The sequence below is a fragment of the Ascaphus truei genome, chromosome 9, assembly GCF_040206685.1.
Source record: "Ascaphus truei isolate aAscTru1 chromosome 9, aAscTru1.hap1, whole genome shotgun sequence".
NCBI classification, from domain to species: Eukaryota; Metazoa; Chordata; class Amphibia; order Anura; family Ascaphidae; genus Ascaphus; species Ascaphus truei.
This window is the reverse complement of record NC_134491.1, coordinates 25,625,992-25,642,105: the sequence shown is the minus strand read 5'-3', so window position 1 is coordinate 25,642,105 and position 16,114 is coordinate 25,625,992. Positions and strand designations below refer to the sequence as shown.

Genomic DNA, 16,114 nt, shown 5'->3' with positions numbered 1-16,114 from the left:
TCACACATATTAAATCAGTGTTTACTGCACGTATATGCAGGAAGAACTACAAACCTTGACAAGCAGCTGAATATATATATATAAAAAAAATAATTATATATATATAATATAAACACACACACACACAGTCCCAGCAAGCTCAATATAAATATATATATATTCAAAACATGTTTTAGTTCTTATTTAGGGATATTTTTGTCTGAGAAATAGTCTGATGATGGTCATATTTAGAAATCCCCGATATAAATTATTCATAGACCGCCGCAGATGTAACAGACCAGGGTAGTGATGTGACACTTCTGACATTACGCATCCAGCAATGGGATACAAATAGAGTAGAGAGCGTCAGTGAAATTATCCAGGAGGAGAGTCTTCTCATTGTAAGCGGATGTGGGAGTGAAGCTAAAGAAACATCCAGAAACAGGAGTAGAAACATGGAAAATGGTGGCTTACCACCTTCACGGTGTATGCGTGTGTGTATATATATATATATATATATATATATATATATATATATATATATATATATATATATATATATATATATATATATATACGTTTTGTTATTTCGGATGTGTACCAAAATAAATTCAAGTTACAGTTAAATACTGAATATGGACTTAAAGTGCAGTCTATCATCTTTAATTTGAGAGTATTCACAGGAAGGGTTTAGGAATTACATCTCTTTACTCTTTAATATGTAGCCCCCTCTTTTTCAAGGGACCAAAAGTAATTGGACAATTGACTCAAAAGCTGTTTCATGGACAGGTGTGGGCTATTCCTTCGTTATTTCATCATCAATTAAGCAGGTAAAAGGTCTGGAGTTCATTCCAGGTGTGGCATTCGCATTTGGAAGCTGTTGCTGTGAACCCACAACATGTGGTCAAAGGAGCTCTCAATGCAAGTGAAACAGGGCATCCTTAGGCTGCAAAAAAAAATAAAAAATCCACCAGAGAGATAGCAGTAACATTAGGAGTGGCCAAATCAACAGTTTGGTACATTCTGAGAAAAAAAGAACGCACTGGTGAGCTCTGCAACACAAAAAGGCCTGGACGTCCACGGAAGACAACAATGGTGGATGATCGTAGGATCCATTCCATGGTAAAGAAAAACCCCTTCACAACATCCAGCCAAGTGAAGAACACTCTCCAGGAGGTAGGCATATCATTATCCAAGTCTACCATAAAGAGAAGACTTCGCGAGAGCAAATACAGAGGGTTTACCACAAGGTGCAAACCATTCATAAGCCTCAAGAATAGAAAGGCCAAATTAGACTTTGCCAAACAATATCTAAAAAAGCCAGCCCAGTTCTGGAGCATTCTTTGGACAGATGAAACTAAGATCAACCTGTACCAGAATGATGGGAAGAAAAAAGTATGGAGAAGGCTTGGAACGGCTCATGATCCGAAGCATACCACATCATCTGTAAAACACGGTGGATGCAGTGTGATGGCATGGGCATGCATGGCTTACAATGGTACTGGGTCACTAGTGTTTATTGATGATGTGACAGAAGACAGAAGCAGCCGGATGAATTCTGAAGTGTATTGGGATATATTGTCTGCTCAGATTCAGCCAAATTCAGCAAAGTTGATTGGACGGCGCTTCACTTTACAGATGGACAATGACCCAAAACATACTGCGAAAGCAACCCAGGAGTTTTTTAAGGCAAAGAAGTGGAATATTCTGCAATGGCCGAGTCAATCACCTGATCTCAACCCGATCGAGCATGCATTTCACTTGCTGAAGACAAAACTTAAGGCAGAAAGGCACACGAACAAACAACAACTGAAGACAGCTGCAGTAAAGGCCTCGCAAAGCATCACAAAGGAGGAAACCCAGCGTTTGGTGATGTCCATGCGTTCCAGACTTCAAGCAGTCATTGCCTGCAAAGGATTCTCGACAAAGTATTAAAAATGAACATTTTATTTATGATTGTGTTAATTTGTCCAATTACATTTGAGCCCCTGAAATAAGGGGACTGTGTATGAAAATGGTTGCAATTCCTAAACGTTTCATACGATATTTTTGTTCAACCCCTTGAATTAAAGCTGAAAGTCTGCACTGCTATTGCATCTCGTTGTTTCATTTCAAATCCATTGTGGTGGCGTACAGAGCCAAAATTATGAAAATCGTGTCAGTGTCCAATTATTTCCGGACCTAACTATATATATATACACACACACACACACAAATATTAAACAAATGCACGCATACACAAATTTCTTAGTCCCATGGCAGTGAAAGGTTTGACCAGGGTTTACACCGAGACGTTCTGCTTTTAATTTGCAAAACAAATATCCCTCCTTTCTTTAGACGAAGCCCCCGCCCTTCCCCCACGGACGGCCCTAGAGACACACAGACACACAGACACACATATATATATATATACACACACACGCTGTGAACAAAGAAATCACGTTGGCAGCTTCATGATTAGTGCCTGGGATAGCTGTGCAGGGGACACGGGGGCTGACTGGGGATACAGTCTGTGTGCTGAGTTTTGGGTGTCCCCTGCCTCTCTTTCCCAGGGGTCACTTGGAGAGTTTGCTGATTACTCTGATCAATGCACCATTTTCATCTTTCAGACGCTGGTTGTCACATTTCAGGTCGGTGAGAACCTGAAAGAAAAGTAAAAGGGTCAGGGAGACCTGGCCCTCCCAACCAAGGAAGGGCTATACAGTGGCAGAAGGTACCTAGGGCATATATAGTCTGTCACTGTCCACCACCGAATGGTGACAGTGACAAGGGACCTATGGAGTTTGTCCCCATCCCTCCCCACCAACACCACAAGCTGACAGTGACATGAGGGCATCTCTGTACCAGCCCTAGAGGTACCAAACTCTGTATCCCCATGTAACAGTCGTAGATGTGACAGATTCTGGTATCCTACTGTATGTGACAGTCCTGAAGGCCCCAGCCATAGAAGTGACGCACTATGTATCCCCTAATCCCAGCCCTACAGGTGCCAGGCTCTGTATCCGTGCACCAACAAGCTGATATTAGTGTATCATGTACAGCCTCTGGACAACCTGTCTGAGAGGGTGTGGGGAGGAGGAGCAGCTGCACCAGGGGCCTTGGCGGGCAGCTCACAGCTCCTCCATCTCCCCTGCGTGGTTTCGCTGAGCGGAGACGTGTGCCAGCAGGTGTGCATTCATTTGGTGCAAGCTGTGAAACTGTTTTAACTGGGGTAGCACTACAAGGGGAAGATGGAAGAGGAGGGGAAGTGGAATGAGGAAAAATGAAAGAAATACAGAACAAAAGCGGGGAGCAAAAAGAGAGAAAGGGAACCAAAGGAAGGCGTGAAAGAGATAGGAGGGGGGAGAGAAATAAGAAAGAAGAGATAGTGTATGAGTGAAAAAGCAATATAGTAAAATAAGGAAAATATGTGGGCATGAAAGGGGAAATGGAGGGGAGAGAGGGAGAAAAGAGGAGTGAGAGACGATGAACCGTTGTGGGGGTGTGTGAGTTAGTGCGCTAATGAGTGGCATCACAAGCTGATCACAATGGATGTGTCACAAGTCTAAGTGCTTTCATTCCATTGCAACATCTCTATATGCAAAGAAGAAGGTCTGCACCATGAAGGGTTGTATCCAGCTCCCCGCATTGAAAAAACTAAATCTTATTACATAATTGTACTTTATACACACACACACACAAAAACACTGATATTCTATTAGGCCACGACATCCCTATGCGATCACTGTTGGCGCTGGACCCTCATTGTCACGGTTTTCCCGTGATGACAGAGGAAAGAATGCTCAGGGTGTCTGACGAGCAGTGATAATGCTGAGCTGTGGTAAGAGGCACAGAGCGTGTGAGGAGTCCAGCCGATGTGTACACACACGTATAACTTATATCCCTTCTACTCCCTCATGACCTGCACTATTCTAAAAGAATCCGGGGCAGGAAGACTGACCACTGACCTCTACACTTCCTATGCTGTCACTGTCAGGTGTCAGTGATGTTACTGCGTACTACAGGAACTACTGGCTGAGGAAGGCGTGTAAACAAATATGTGGAACACCAGTGTGTGTCATTAAAGGATGGAAGGGTCCAGTGACCAGGACGTGGGGTGGAAATTAAACAGTTATATATGGAAATGAAACAAAACACAAAACAGTGCACAACGCTCATGGTGAAGTAAGAATGAACAATTTATATTAAAAAGTAATTCAAGGTTCTGCGTACATCAGATAAAGATAAAACAGGCATGTACAGTAGCGACATCTTTTATTGCACTGAATGCCGCCGGCAAGCCGGGATCTACCCCAGCTGCCGCCAGTAATAAACGCGCGCCGCCGCGTTTCCCCCACGCACCCCCCCTCCTCTTCACGCGCAATTTACCCCCCCTTCCGGACCCCGAACCCGGCTTCTGCTCTGCCCCTCTGCTTCCCCGCACCCCCGCTTACCTTAATTTGATCTCCAGGGGTGTCGGGGAAGCCTGCGGAAGCCGGGGAAGACGGGGAAGCCGGGCGCGCATGTTACTGTGACGTCACAGTGCGCCGCCACGCGCCGCGGCTACCCGCTTCCCAGACGCATGCAGCCGGCGGCTTTTACTCGAATAAAAGCTGCCGCTGCTGTAACTGTAACTATGACAGTTGTTACCACTCAGGTATCAGGACACAGGAGAAGGCTGCAGCGGATCACCCAATGTCAGGAATCTGCAGTCATATCAGGCTGTGCTTTCATCTGCTGGGCTCTTTAGAAGCGGAGGGTTCCCTTTAGGCTTCCACGTAATCCAGGTAGATAAGTCCCAAGCTCCGTTTAGGAGTAGCTGGTAGAGGGACAGTCTCACCGATCAGGGTCAGCTCTGCCTCCCACGCCAGCTTCACTTAACCAGCAGGGATGAAGTGGCCTTTATAGTTGCTACGAAACTAGTTGGAATGATACTTTTATTGATCTACTAGTACCCTTAGTATTCTATCACTTTGCTGGTTAAGTGAAGCTGGCGTGGGAGGCAGAGCTGACCCTGATCGGTGAGACTGTCCCTCTACCAGCTACTCCTAAACGGAGCTTGGGACTTATCTACCTGGATTACGTGGAAGCCTAAAGGGAACCCTCCGCTTCTAAAGAGCCCAGCAGATGAAAGCACAGCCTGATATGACTGCAGATTCCTGACATTGGGTGATCCGCTGCAGCCTTCTCCTGTGTCCTGATACCTGAGTGGTAACAACTGTCATAGTTACAGTTACATGCCTGTTTTATCTTTATCTGATGTACGCAGAACCTTGAATTACTTTTTAATATAAATTGTTCATTCTTACTTCACCATGAGCGTTGTGCGCTGTTTTGTGTTTTGTTTTGTCTAGATTCAGGGTCTTGGACCACCCTATCACAGCAGCAGGCGCTCCTTATTGGTAACCTAGTTACTTGTACTCACTTGGGTATTAAGTGGTTAATGCACTTTATTTCAATTCACTCTGTTTATTCATTATAGTTGCGCACTTGTACTGTGTTTTTCTTTTATATATGGAAATGATTTGGTCGTTTTGATGCCTGACCCTGTCCAGCTGACCCCTAACCCGGCCTGTCTCTTACCTTGAGATCATCCTCCATCTCAGACATCCTGCGCTCCAACACTCGCTTCTCCTAGAATAGCAGATGGAGTTGGGTTATATGTGTGTCTGTGTGTGAGTGGTTGAATCAATGTTAATAATACATTACAGGCTGGATTTTCCTACCTGACTACCCCCCCCCCCCAGACCAAAGTAAGATGGCCCAAGGAGTTGACACTCACCCTTTTCTCTGCCTCCAGAAGCCCAGCCTGACTCGATGACTTGTCCTGCCTCTGCAAAGCATGGGAAATCAGAGTGTAAGCCCTGTGGGTGAGACACAGAGCAGGAGGGGAAGAAGCTCGTGCAGGGGTTGGTAATTGGTCAGGTTATTGCTCAGGCTGAGATTATTGGTGAGGTTATTGATCAGCTCTCTACAAATTCCAGAGGGAGCACGATCAACCCAAAAAAGAAAGAAAAATATAGTGCACACAGATATATCAGGTTGACTTGCTAGTGAAATCTTGGCTCTAATGGGTATCCTACTTACAGTGTACTGTGTAAGTCTCAATAAAGCCTATCCCAAAACTGTGGCAGTGGTGTTATTGATCAGACCAGGGATTATTGGTCATTTTATTGTTGGTCCGTGTTACCTTCACGACTCTCTCCAGCTTGGACTTGATGTCCGCCAGCTCTAGCTGAGCATCACGCAGGTTGGTCTTCAGCTTCTCGTTCTCACAGAAGGCGCTCTCGTACAGCTAAGAATGGAGCCCAGAGCACACATCACACACACGTAGCCCACACCGGACGAGCAGCACAACTGAAGCAGCAACGTCAATAACAGCTCAAAAAAAGGCACTTCAGGGCTAAAATAGGTGCTATTCAATGTGGCCACACAGACTCAATAATCAAAAGTCATGAACAGCTCGTCCACAAAGTGCTAAACCCTAGAGTCCTAGAGATGCCAGGTTCTGTACCCGAGTCAGCCCCAGAGGTGCCATGCTCTCTATCCCAGGTGCCAGGCCCTGTATCTCCTGTGCCAGCCCTAGAGGTGCCAGTCTGTGCATCTCCTGTGTGAGCCCTAGAAGTGCCAGGCCCATTATCCTCTTTGCCTGCCCTAGAATTGCCAGGCTCTGTAACCCCTGTGCCAGCTCTATAGGTGCTAGTCCATGCATCTCCTGTGTGAGCCCTAGAAGTGCCAGGCCCATTATCCTCTTTGCCTGCCCTAGAAGTGCCAGGCTCTGTAACCCCTGTGCCAGCTCTATAGGTGCTAGTCCGTGCATCTCCTGTGTGAGCCCTAGAAGTGCCAGGCCCATTATCCTCTTTGCCTGCCCTAGAAGTGCCAGGCTCTTTAACCCCTGTGCCAGCCCTATAGGTGGTGACCTTTTTGAAGTCTTTCTCTGCTTCCTCCTCTGTCTTGCTCCCGAGTGATGCCAACCGGTTCTCCCTGCGGGTGTAAGCGCTCACTCTTACAGCGGCTCGGTCGCTGGTAGAGTCCGTAGAGCTGAGACTGGAGCCTCCGGAGTCCAACCTAGAACCATGGGGAACAAAGATATAGATTGCCTGCAGGGGTCACAGTGCTGCACATACAACTCCACAAGAGCTTACAAGCAAACCCACACTAACTGCCCCATGGGCCAGTCTCTCGCCCACACACACAGCATGGGCAGTTGTATTGCCAGCCTCCCCTTCACATACATTGTTACACCATGATATGTGCGTACAGCAAAGGTAGAGCACGGGCCGCAGCAGTCACACCCTCCACTCCACAGACACTGGTACATCATGACATGTATACACAGCACAGATACACAGCGTGGGTAGCGGCACTGCCAACCTCCTCCTCACAACCTACTACATCATGACACATACAGTATACACAGCACAGGTACAGTGCGGGCAGCGGTAGTGTCAGATTCCTCTGAAAGAAGGATGTTTCTTACCTAGCCAATCTTTCATGCTGTGGAAAGAGACACAAGGTAGGTTAGAAGGACAGAGGTGACACAAAAGCGAAAAACATTATATATTATATATAACACACGTTATGCCAATTTTCTTCTAAATTTTTGTTGGAAGTGTATAGACATACTCAACATAATTATACAGCACAGCATGTTCATTATTAGTGTATAACTATCCAGTATCATTATGCAGTGCAGCATGTTCACTATCAGTGTACAGAGATACTCTTGATCATTATACAGTGTAGCGGGTCAATTATCATCCTTGCTGGATTACTAAAGGTTGAAATACTGTATAAACACTGAATTAGACTTTGCCTCAGAGACCCAGTTAGATCTCAGGAATTCGTCCCACCCTTGCACAGCTGCTAAATATTTGGCCTTAATCGACAGCTGACCCCCTTCAGAGGCACTACCAGCACTGACAGCCCCCAGTGGCTGAAGTTCAGCACCTCCCACCTTCTTCACCAAACACATTCAAGACACAGAGACGCTAAACTCAAGAACTGACAATCTAATCTCTACTCATTACCCGCTTCAAAGCTAGATTGTAATAACAGCAGAGTGGGTTTTTTAATATTCTAACATTAATCTCGTCTCTTTGACTATAAGTTAGCACAAGGCACATAGGTGTCCCCATCCATGGGAAAGGTATAGCTCTGGGGAAATCAATCTACCAGCATTCGCACAGGAACACATCCTCAAACAGCCAACTTATCCGGGGTAAAACGTTTTCAGATTCCAATTGTATATAACAAGGGCTCTGAAGGTAATAAAACGGGAAAAACATTTATCAGAGACACTGCAGAACAGAGTGATCTAGACTGGAAGGATGAGGAGAGACTGAGATCTGGCAGTCACAGTGCGAGAGGTGCTCAGTGGGAGAGAGGGTCTGACATTGCCGTATTAGGACAACGGGAAGAGGGACTGAAAGAGGGGAAGAAAGAGATACGAAGGAAAAGGAGAGAGAGCGAGACGAAGCAAAGGGGAGAGAGAGAGAGCGAGAAGAAGCAAAGGGGAGAGAGCGAGATGAAGCAAAGGGGAGAGAGAGCGAGACGAAGCAAAGGGGAGAGAGAGAGAGCGAGAAGAAGCAAAGGGGAGAGAGCGAGATGAAGCAAAGGGGAGAGAGAGCGAGACGAAGCAAAGGGGAGAGAGAGAGAAAGAGAGACGAAGGAAAGGGAGAGAGAGCGAGACGAAGCAAAGGGGAGAGAGAGAGAGCGAGAAGAAGCAAAGGGGAGAGAGCGAGATGAAGCAAAGGGGAGAGAGAGAGAGCGAGAAGAAGCAAAGGGGAGAGAGCGAGATGAAGCAAAGGGGAGAGAGAGCGAGACGAAGCAAAGGGGAGAGAGAGAGAGCGAGAAGAAGCAAAGGGGAGAGAGCGAGATGAAGCAAAGGGGAGAGAGAGCGAGACGAAGCAAAGGGGAGAGAGAGAGAAAGAGAGACGAAGGAAAGGGAGAGAGAGCGAGATGAAGCAAAGGGGAGAGAGAGCAAGATGAAGCAAAGGGGGGAGAAAGAGAGAAAGAGAGACGAAGGAAAGGGGGCGAGAGCGAGCGAGACGAAGGAAAGGGGAGAGAGCGAGCACGAGATGAAGCAAAGGGGAGAGAGAGAGAGCGAGACGAAGCAAGGTGGAGAGAGAGCGAGACGAAGGAATGGGGGAGAGAGTGAGCGAAACGAAGGAAAGGGGAGAGAGAGCAAAAGAGACGAAGGAAAGGGGAGAGAGAGCGAAAGAGACGAAGGAGAGGGGAGAGAGAGAGCGAGACGAAGCAAGGTGGAGAGAGAGCGAGACGAAGGAAAGGGGGAGAGAGTGAGCGAAACGAAGGAAAGGGGAGAAAGAGCGAAAGAGACGAAGGAAAGGGGAGAGAGAGAGCGAGATGAAGCAAAGAGGAGAGAGAGAAAGAGAGACGAAGGAAAGGGGGCGAGAGCGAGCGAGACGAAGGAAAGGGGAGAGAACGAGTATGAGACGAAGCAAAGGGGAGAGAGAGAGAGCGAGACGAAGCAAGGTGGAGAGAGAGCGAGACGAAGGAAAGGGGGAGAGAGTGAGCGAAACGAAGGAAAGGGGAGAAAGAGCGAAAGAGACGAAGGAAAGGGGAGAGAGAGAGCGAGACAAAGGAAAGGGGAGTGAGAGCAAGTGAGATGAAGGAAAGGGGAGAGAGAGCGCGAGTGAGATGAAGGAAAGGGGAGAGAGAGCGCGAGTGAGATGAAGGAAAGGGGAGAGAGCGCGAGACTAAGGAAAGGGGACAGAGCGAGCGAGACTAAGGAAAGGATAGAGAAAGAGAGAGCGAGACGAAGGAAAAGATAAAGAGAGTGAGCGAGACAAAGGAAAGGTGAGAGAGAGCGAGCAAGACAAGGGAAAGGGGGGAGAGAGCGAGCGAGACGAAGGAAAGGGGAGAGAGAGCGAGAGACGAAGGAAAGGGAAAAGAGAGCAAGAGAGCTGAAGGAAAGGAGAGAGAGAGATGAAGGAAAGGAGAGAAATTGGACATTTCGTCGCCGACTTTCAGCCACCATGGACGATCAGCCGCCGGCCGTTTCATCCCTAAAGTAAGGGATTAGCGTTAGGATTAGGGGGTTAAGTTTAGGGGTTTTAGGGTGAGGGTTTAAGCTTTTTAGGGTAAGGATTAAGGATAGGACTTACGGCAAAACGGCCGGCGGCTAAATAGCCGCGGAGCACCTGCGGTGGCGAAAGGTGTTAGGTGCGGAAAGGAGAGAAAGTGAGAAAGGGAAAGCTAAAAAGAGACAGAGAAAGGAGAGAAGAGGGGAGGGTGTGAAAGATCTGTTAGTATGATCAATACTGGAATAGCAGATGGTGAGGGTGCAGTGACACAGTGTGCGCGGTTGGCCCAGAAATAGCAAAGGGTGCAGAGTGGAGGTTCAGTGAATGAGCAGTTTGTGCAATTAACACACCACTAACCCCCCTCAGCCACCCAGCACAAGGAGGTGAGAGCAGATATACACAGAGCCAGGGACACAGCTCAGAGCTTCATACACGCAGCGTCTTTGCCGTCGGTGAAGGGGAGGAGGGCGGAGAGTCAGGCTGTGATTTCCGCGCCCGTGTGAAATCTTTTGAGCGGTTAAACAGCGACGACATCTCACTTCCCGGTAATCCGGCTGGAATTTATCCTCTCCCAGCGCCGGCTTCAACAGCCGAAAAGCTGCCCCGTGTGTGAACGCAGACACCCCGCGAACAGCGCTCGCACCCCTTCAAAATCCCTGCAGAGGCTGTTGGCTGCTGTGACAACATCCGCTGCTGTCAGCCTAAAACTTTCAGGGCCCGTAAAAAGTCTGGAGTGGCAAACTGCTTAACGGAAGAGCAGATTTAAACCCGATCTGGTTCTGAGTCTGGGAAGAGTGAGGATCCAACTGGAAGATCAGAGGAACGGTCCATGATCTGTGCAGCGGCAGAGCAGAGGGGGGCTTTGACATACTGCATATTTTACTGCAGAAGAGAAGGATAAATTACAACAACAAAAAAAAGAAAGAGAGACATATAGGGCTGCAGGATCCTCTTATGGAAGGAGGTGGGAGGGACCCGCAGAGTCTGTGTAAATTCAGACCTACTTCCTGGAGTCCTGCATTAGAATAGAGCTCCACTAACCCTCTCTTTGGGTTTCTCTGTATTATAGGATCCAACATTCCTGCTCCCACGGCCTGGAATGTTGGAAAGAAGCCAGAAGGTCATAAAAAAAAAACTATTTCCAGTGTGAGAGTAGAGAGACACAAGCCAAACAGAGAAGGGGTTAATGGGGTGTGAATGGTTTCACTCTGCGGGACTCTCTGGAACTGAAGGGGTTAATGGGACGAGCGTGGTATCACTCTGTAGGGCTCTCTGGAACTCAAGGGGTTAATGGGATGTGAGTGGTATCACTCTGCAGGGGCTCTCTCGAAGTGAAGGGATAATGGGAAGGGGGGGGGGGGGGTCCTGTCTTTGCCAGTAAAGGGCTTTAGTGGGGTGTTCTGGCAGTGAAGGGTTAACAATTCTGATCTAGAGATAACAGAGAAGAGAAGAAAAGAGAAACAAGGAAACAGAGCGAGAGAGAGAGAGAGAGAGAGAAAGAGAGAGAGAGAGAGAGAGAGAGAGAGAGAGAGTGAGAGAGAGAGAAAGAGAGCGAGAGAGATGGGAAAAAAGGGAAAGTGAGCGAGAGCACGAAAGAGAGGAAAGAGTGAGACCGGGAAAGAGAGAGGGAAAGAGAGCGAGAGGGAAAGAGAGCGACCGAGAGAGGGAAAGAGAGTGACAGAAAGAGAGAGGGAAAGAGAGCAAGAGAGCGGGAAAGAGAACGAGAGCAAGAGAGCGGGAAAGAGAACGGGAGCAAGAGAGCGGGAAAGAGAACGGGAGCAAGAGAGCGGGAAAGAGAACGAGAGCAAGAGAGTGGGAAAGAGAGCAAGGGGGAAAGAGAGCGACCGAGGGGGGGGAGAGGAAGGGAGGAGAGACAGAGGAAGGGGGGGGGAGAGAGGAAGGGGGGGAAGAGAGGAAGGGGGGGGAGAGAGGAAGGGGGGGGAGAGAGAAAGGGGGGGAGAGAGGAAGGGGGGGAGAGAGAGGAAGGGAGAAGAGCCAGAGGAAGGGGGTGAGAGAGAGGAAGGTGAGGGGAGAGGAAAAGGGATGGGCGGAGAGAGGAAAAGGGGAGGGGCGGAGAGAGGGAAAAGGGAGGGGGGGGAGAGATGGAATGGGGTGGGGGGAGAGATGAAATGGGGTGGGGGGAGAGATGGAATGGGGTGGGGGGAGAGATGGAATGGGGTGGGGGAGAGAGGGAAAGGGGAGGGGGGAGAGAGGGAAAGGGGAGGGGGAGAGAGGGAAAGGGGATGGGGGAGAGAGAGAAAGGGGGGGGAGAGAGGGAAAGGGGAGGGGGGGAACAGAATGTGGAGGGGGGAGAGAGGGAAAGTGGAGAGGAGAGAGGATGGTGTGGGGGGAGAAAAAAGTGGGGAAGCAGAGGAAGGTGTGGGCAGAGGAAGGTGTGGGGTGAGAGAAAGGGGGGTGAGTGAAAGTGGGGGGAGAGAGTGATAAGGGGGAGAGAGATAGGGGAGATAGGAGGGAGCAAGATAGGGGGAGAGGGATAGGGGGGAGAAAGATAGGGGAGAGAAAGGGGAGGGATAGAGAAGGGGGGAGAGATGAAGGTGGGCAAAAGTGGAATGGGGAGGGATATGTAATATCATTACATATCATTAAGACTTCCTTGTGCAAGCAGAGAAACTTGTAAACATGCATTAGATTATTTATTTTTTAACAGCTTCTGCCAGGATAGTTACTGACCTTTTTAAAAAGTCAGCTGGAACTTAGACTGGGAGAGAGAGGCGGCAGGAGAAAGGGAGAGTGTGTGTGTTAAAGAGAAAAAGGAGAGAAAATAGGAAAAATAGAAACAAAAGAGTATAGTGAATAGTACTTAGTAGGACACAGAGTAACAACTTATTATAGTTTAGATTACAGGAGACCAACATACAGTACAAGAAACTTACTCATTGTCCAAACTACAGTCCTTCCCTCAGGAGACCAACGAGAATAAAAGATAAGTACTAGGTTAAATAGATTGTAATTGATTTCAACTGAGATCTAACATTGTTATAGATATAAAGCTAGTGTATTGATTATTTATTTTAGTATTGATTTTAATTTATATTTGTACTGTATTTAGATTAGTGAGTATTCTAATATTTTCATTAATTTACCTATTCCCTGTACTAATTTGTTACATTTATTTAAAATATATTTATTGCAGTTATTTCATTGTATTATTCTGTTTGTTGTGTGTAGGGGAGGGTCAGTAACTCCCCCTCTTTAATACGCCCTGGTACTGCAAGATGCACTACAGATTGTGAAGGTGAAGGATCCGTCAGGACAGGGAGACAGTGACCATCTGCTGAGAGACCAGTTTGTGGCTGGGTTAAAATGTGATACTCGGAGGTAAACTTTGAAGGAGCGCATCAGCTACAACCAAGAACTATCCTTCTTTGACATAAAGAAGGACGCTATACATAGAGTGGAAAAAATAGGAGTATAGAGCCACTATGAACATGCAACAAGCACATTTCCAGTCAATCCCTGGTACGAGTGCTGGAGCGGCAGGCGACTCCAGTTCATCCTCAATGCTCACATAGGTAAATAAGATGAAGATCACAATGCTGATGATGAGGAAAGAGATTGAATCTGTTTGGAAAGACATGCAGAAAATGCAAGGTCAAAGAATACTCCAACCCAGATCCTGGGAAGGGACTGAACATCGTTCTTATTGACGTCAGCACAATGAGAGAGGTACCCCAGAACCAGTCATCTGTAGAAGATGTGAAGGGCCTGGTCACTTTGCCCGATATTGTAAAGCTGCTATACCAAACAATAACGAACCGGCTTTAAAATACATTTTCACACTGTTGTCGCCAGACAGCGGGAGTCTGTTCAAAAGTCCTAACTACAAACATAATGGACATTGTTGGAGAGTGTCTAGTTGTGTGGGCACAGCTAAATGGAAAAGCCACAGCTTGCCTTTTGGACACTGGCTCCCAAGTTACTACAATGACACATCGTTACTTTCAGGAACATTTTCAAGAAAAGGGCCAGAGCATATATAATGCCCAAGACTGGTTCACCATAAAAGCTGCAAATAACTTGGAAATTAAATTTGGTGGGTATGCCTGGTTTCAAGTTACTCTATTTTAGAAGAATATTTAAAAAAAAAAAAAAAAAGAGGTGTTATAGTAGAAAGACAAGCCATGAAAGGAGTTCCTGTAATTATAGGGATGAATGTTCTGCTGGATTTGGATAGTCTTCTTCTTAAGGAGATAGGCTCCATTTATTGGAAATAAATGTCCAAAAACCCTACAGAACAAAGATTACGACAGATGTGCAGTGTCTGTCCAAAGAACAGATAAATTACTGCAGCTGGGGGGGAGGGGGGAAGAATGGAATAGTTCGCTGCCCATATAGAAGAAGATTAGTTATTCCAGCACGTCAAGAAATAATTACTGAAGCGTGCGTCTGTATTAGTGGCATCCCAAGAGAGGAATTGTTCTATTAGAGCAGTTATTGACTAACAAACTACGGAAAAGAGTGGTGATCGCAGGACGCTAGCAGTTGTAAAAGCTGGTAGCTTTGCTATAATAATGATGAACCTTGGAGATAAACCGTTAAGAATAAATCGGAACACAGTCTTGGGTGAATTAATCCGAATTGAACCACACCATGTTTTTACTGAAAAAATATTAGATGTTGTGGTTTCAGATTCAACTTCAGTCCCCATTGCAATGAATGTTCATCAGGTCCAAATTAAACAAGCAACAGCCATCATTCACGATCCATTAATAGACTGTGAACCTTCCAGGCGCAAATCTCTCCACAGAACAGAAGAAACGGCTTGAGTCTCTAGTTTAAAAACATCAACATGTGTTTTCTAAACATGATGAAGACTATGGGTGTACACATTGTATTTGCCATCAGGTACCCACGGGCGCAATTGTCCCTGTAAGAGAAAGGTACAGAAATATTCCTCCTGCTCTATACCAAGAAGTTAAGGCAATGCTTAGAAGAATGCTCAATGCTAAATAATGGGACAATCCGAGAGAGCAAGAGTCCATGGGCTGCACCAATTGTGTTAGTTAGAAAGAAAGATGTTAGTCTGCGTTTTTGTGTCAATTACGGCAAGCTCTATGTGAAAGCACATCGATATGCATACCCTCTACCATGAATTGAGGAATCATTTGCAGCTCCTCGGAAGATTAAATTCTTCTCAACCTTAGATTTAGCAAGTGGTTACTGGCAAGTGGCCATGGATCCGGAGCACAGAGAGAAACTGCTTTTGTGACTCCTATGGGTCAATATGAATTCAACCGTATGCCCTTTGGTCTTACTAATGTTGCAGGAACATTCCAAAGACTAATGGAACATTGTTTGGGTGATCAGAAATATGAAACTGTGCTAATATATTTAGATGACAATTGTTTTTTCCTGGGATTTTGACAGTCACTTACATCATTTGACCTTGTGTTTTCACGGTTACAGAATCACGGACGGAAATTAGAAACATCAAAATGTCACCTTCTACAAACACAAGTCAAATATTTAGTCAGATGGTTTCAATCCATGCTCATGCTTCCTAAGAAAATCTTGAAGTAGCTCAGCTCCCCCCTCTTGCAGCTCCTATGCGTGGAGGCAATCCCCTCCTCCACTAGTGTCCACTGTAGAGAAACTCCACCGGCGAACCAGTCATAGAAGAAAGAAAAGCACAAGGGCGCACCAAGGGTGACGAAGTATGTATTAGACAATACAATAAAAATTCAAGTAGTAACTTACATGTACAAAGTTAGTAGTCCAGTGGATATCTGAGAGATCAAGTGTCCGGCTGCCACGCCAGTTGGTCTAAAGTCTGGAGAGAGTGCAGTACTCAGACTGATCGATCCCGCGCGCTGGGATCAACCGGTATCTCCGCAATACTACGCTACTTCCGGGTTTACGTGTCACAGTGTAACAAGCTGCCGCGTCTCCTGGACGTATAAGACTTCAATACAACTGGCTAAGTACACATAATATGCACAGGACGATTTACAATTGCACAGAAACTGATACAAATGATAGTTCTACCACTACGTGTTTCGCACACGCATGTGCTTCGTCAGGCGGTGGTTTGGTGCACTTACTAAAGGCTTCATAAACCCTCTCTAGCAGAAGACATCAATAAGTCTAAT

The 16,114-nt window shown here is 46.7% G+C and overlaps 1 protein-coding gene across 8 annotated transcripts in view; it reads right to left on the bottom strand.

Annotated features, from left to right (window-relative positions):
- Positions 1–1,910: 1,910 nt before the first annotated feature.
- Positions 1,911–16,114, bottom strand: part of PPP1R12B (protein phosphatase 1 regulatory subunit 12B) — a 35,340-nt gene continuing 21,136 nt past the window's right edge. For 5 of the 8 annotated variants that reach the window (XM_075613945.1, XM_075613942.1, XM_075613944.1 and 2 more), the window contains 6 exons: positions 7,439–7,455; positions 6,879–7,026; positions 6,149–6,253; positions 5,741–5,791; positions 5,542–5,592; positions 1,911–2,621 (listed from right to left, as the gene is read on the bottom strand). In XM_075613945.1, the coding sequence (XP_075470060.1) occupies positions 2,535–2,621; positions 5,542–5,592; positions 5,741–5,791; positions 6,149–6,253; positions 6,879–7,026; positions 7,439–7,455 (459 nt within the window). In that variant the 3' untranslated portion in view covers positions 1,911–2,534. Of the gene's footprint in view, positions 2,622–5,541; positions 5,593–5,740; positions 5,823–6,148; positions 6,254–6,878; positions 7,027–7,438; positions 7,456–8,133; positions 8,407–10,436; positions 11,325–16,114 lie in introns of those variants that run through there. The other 3 variants (XM_075613948.1, XM_075613949.1, XM_075613946.1) reach the window with 3 other exon arrangements.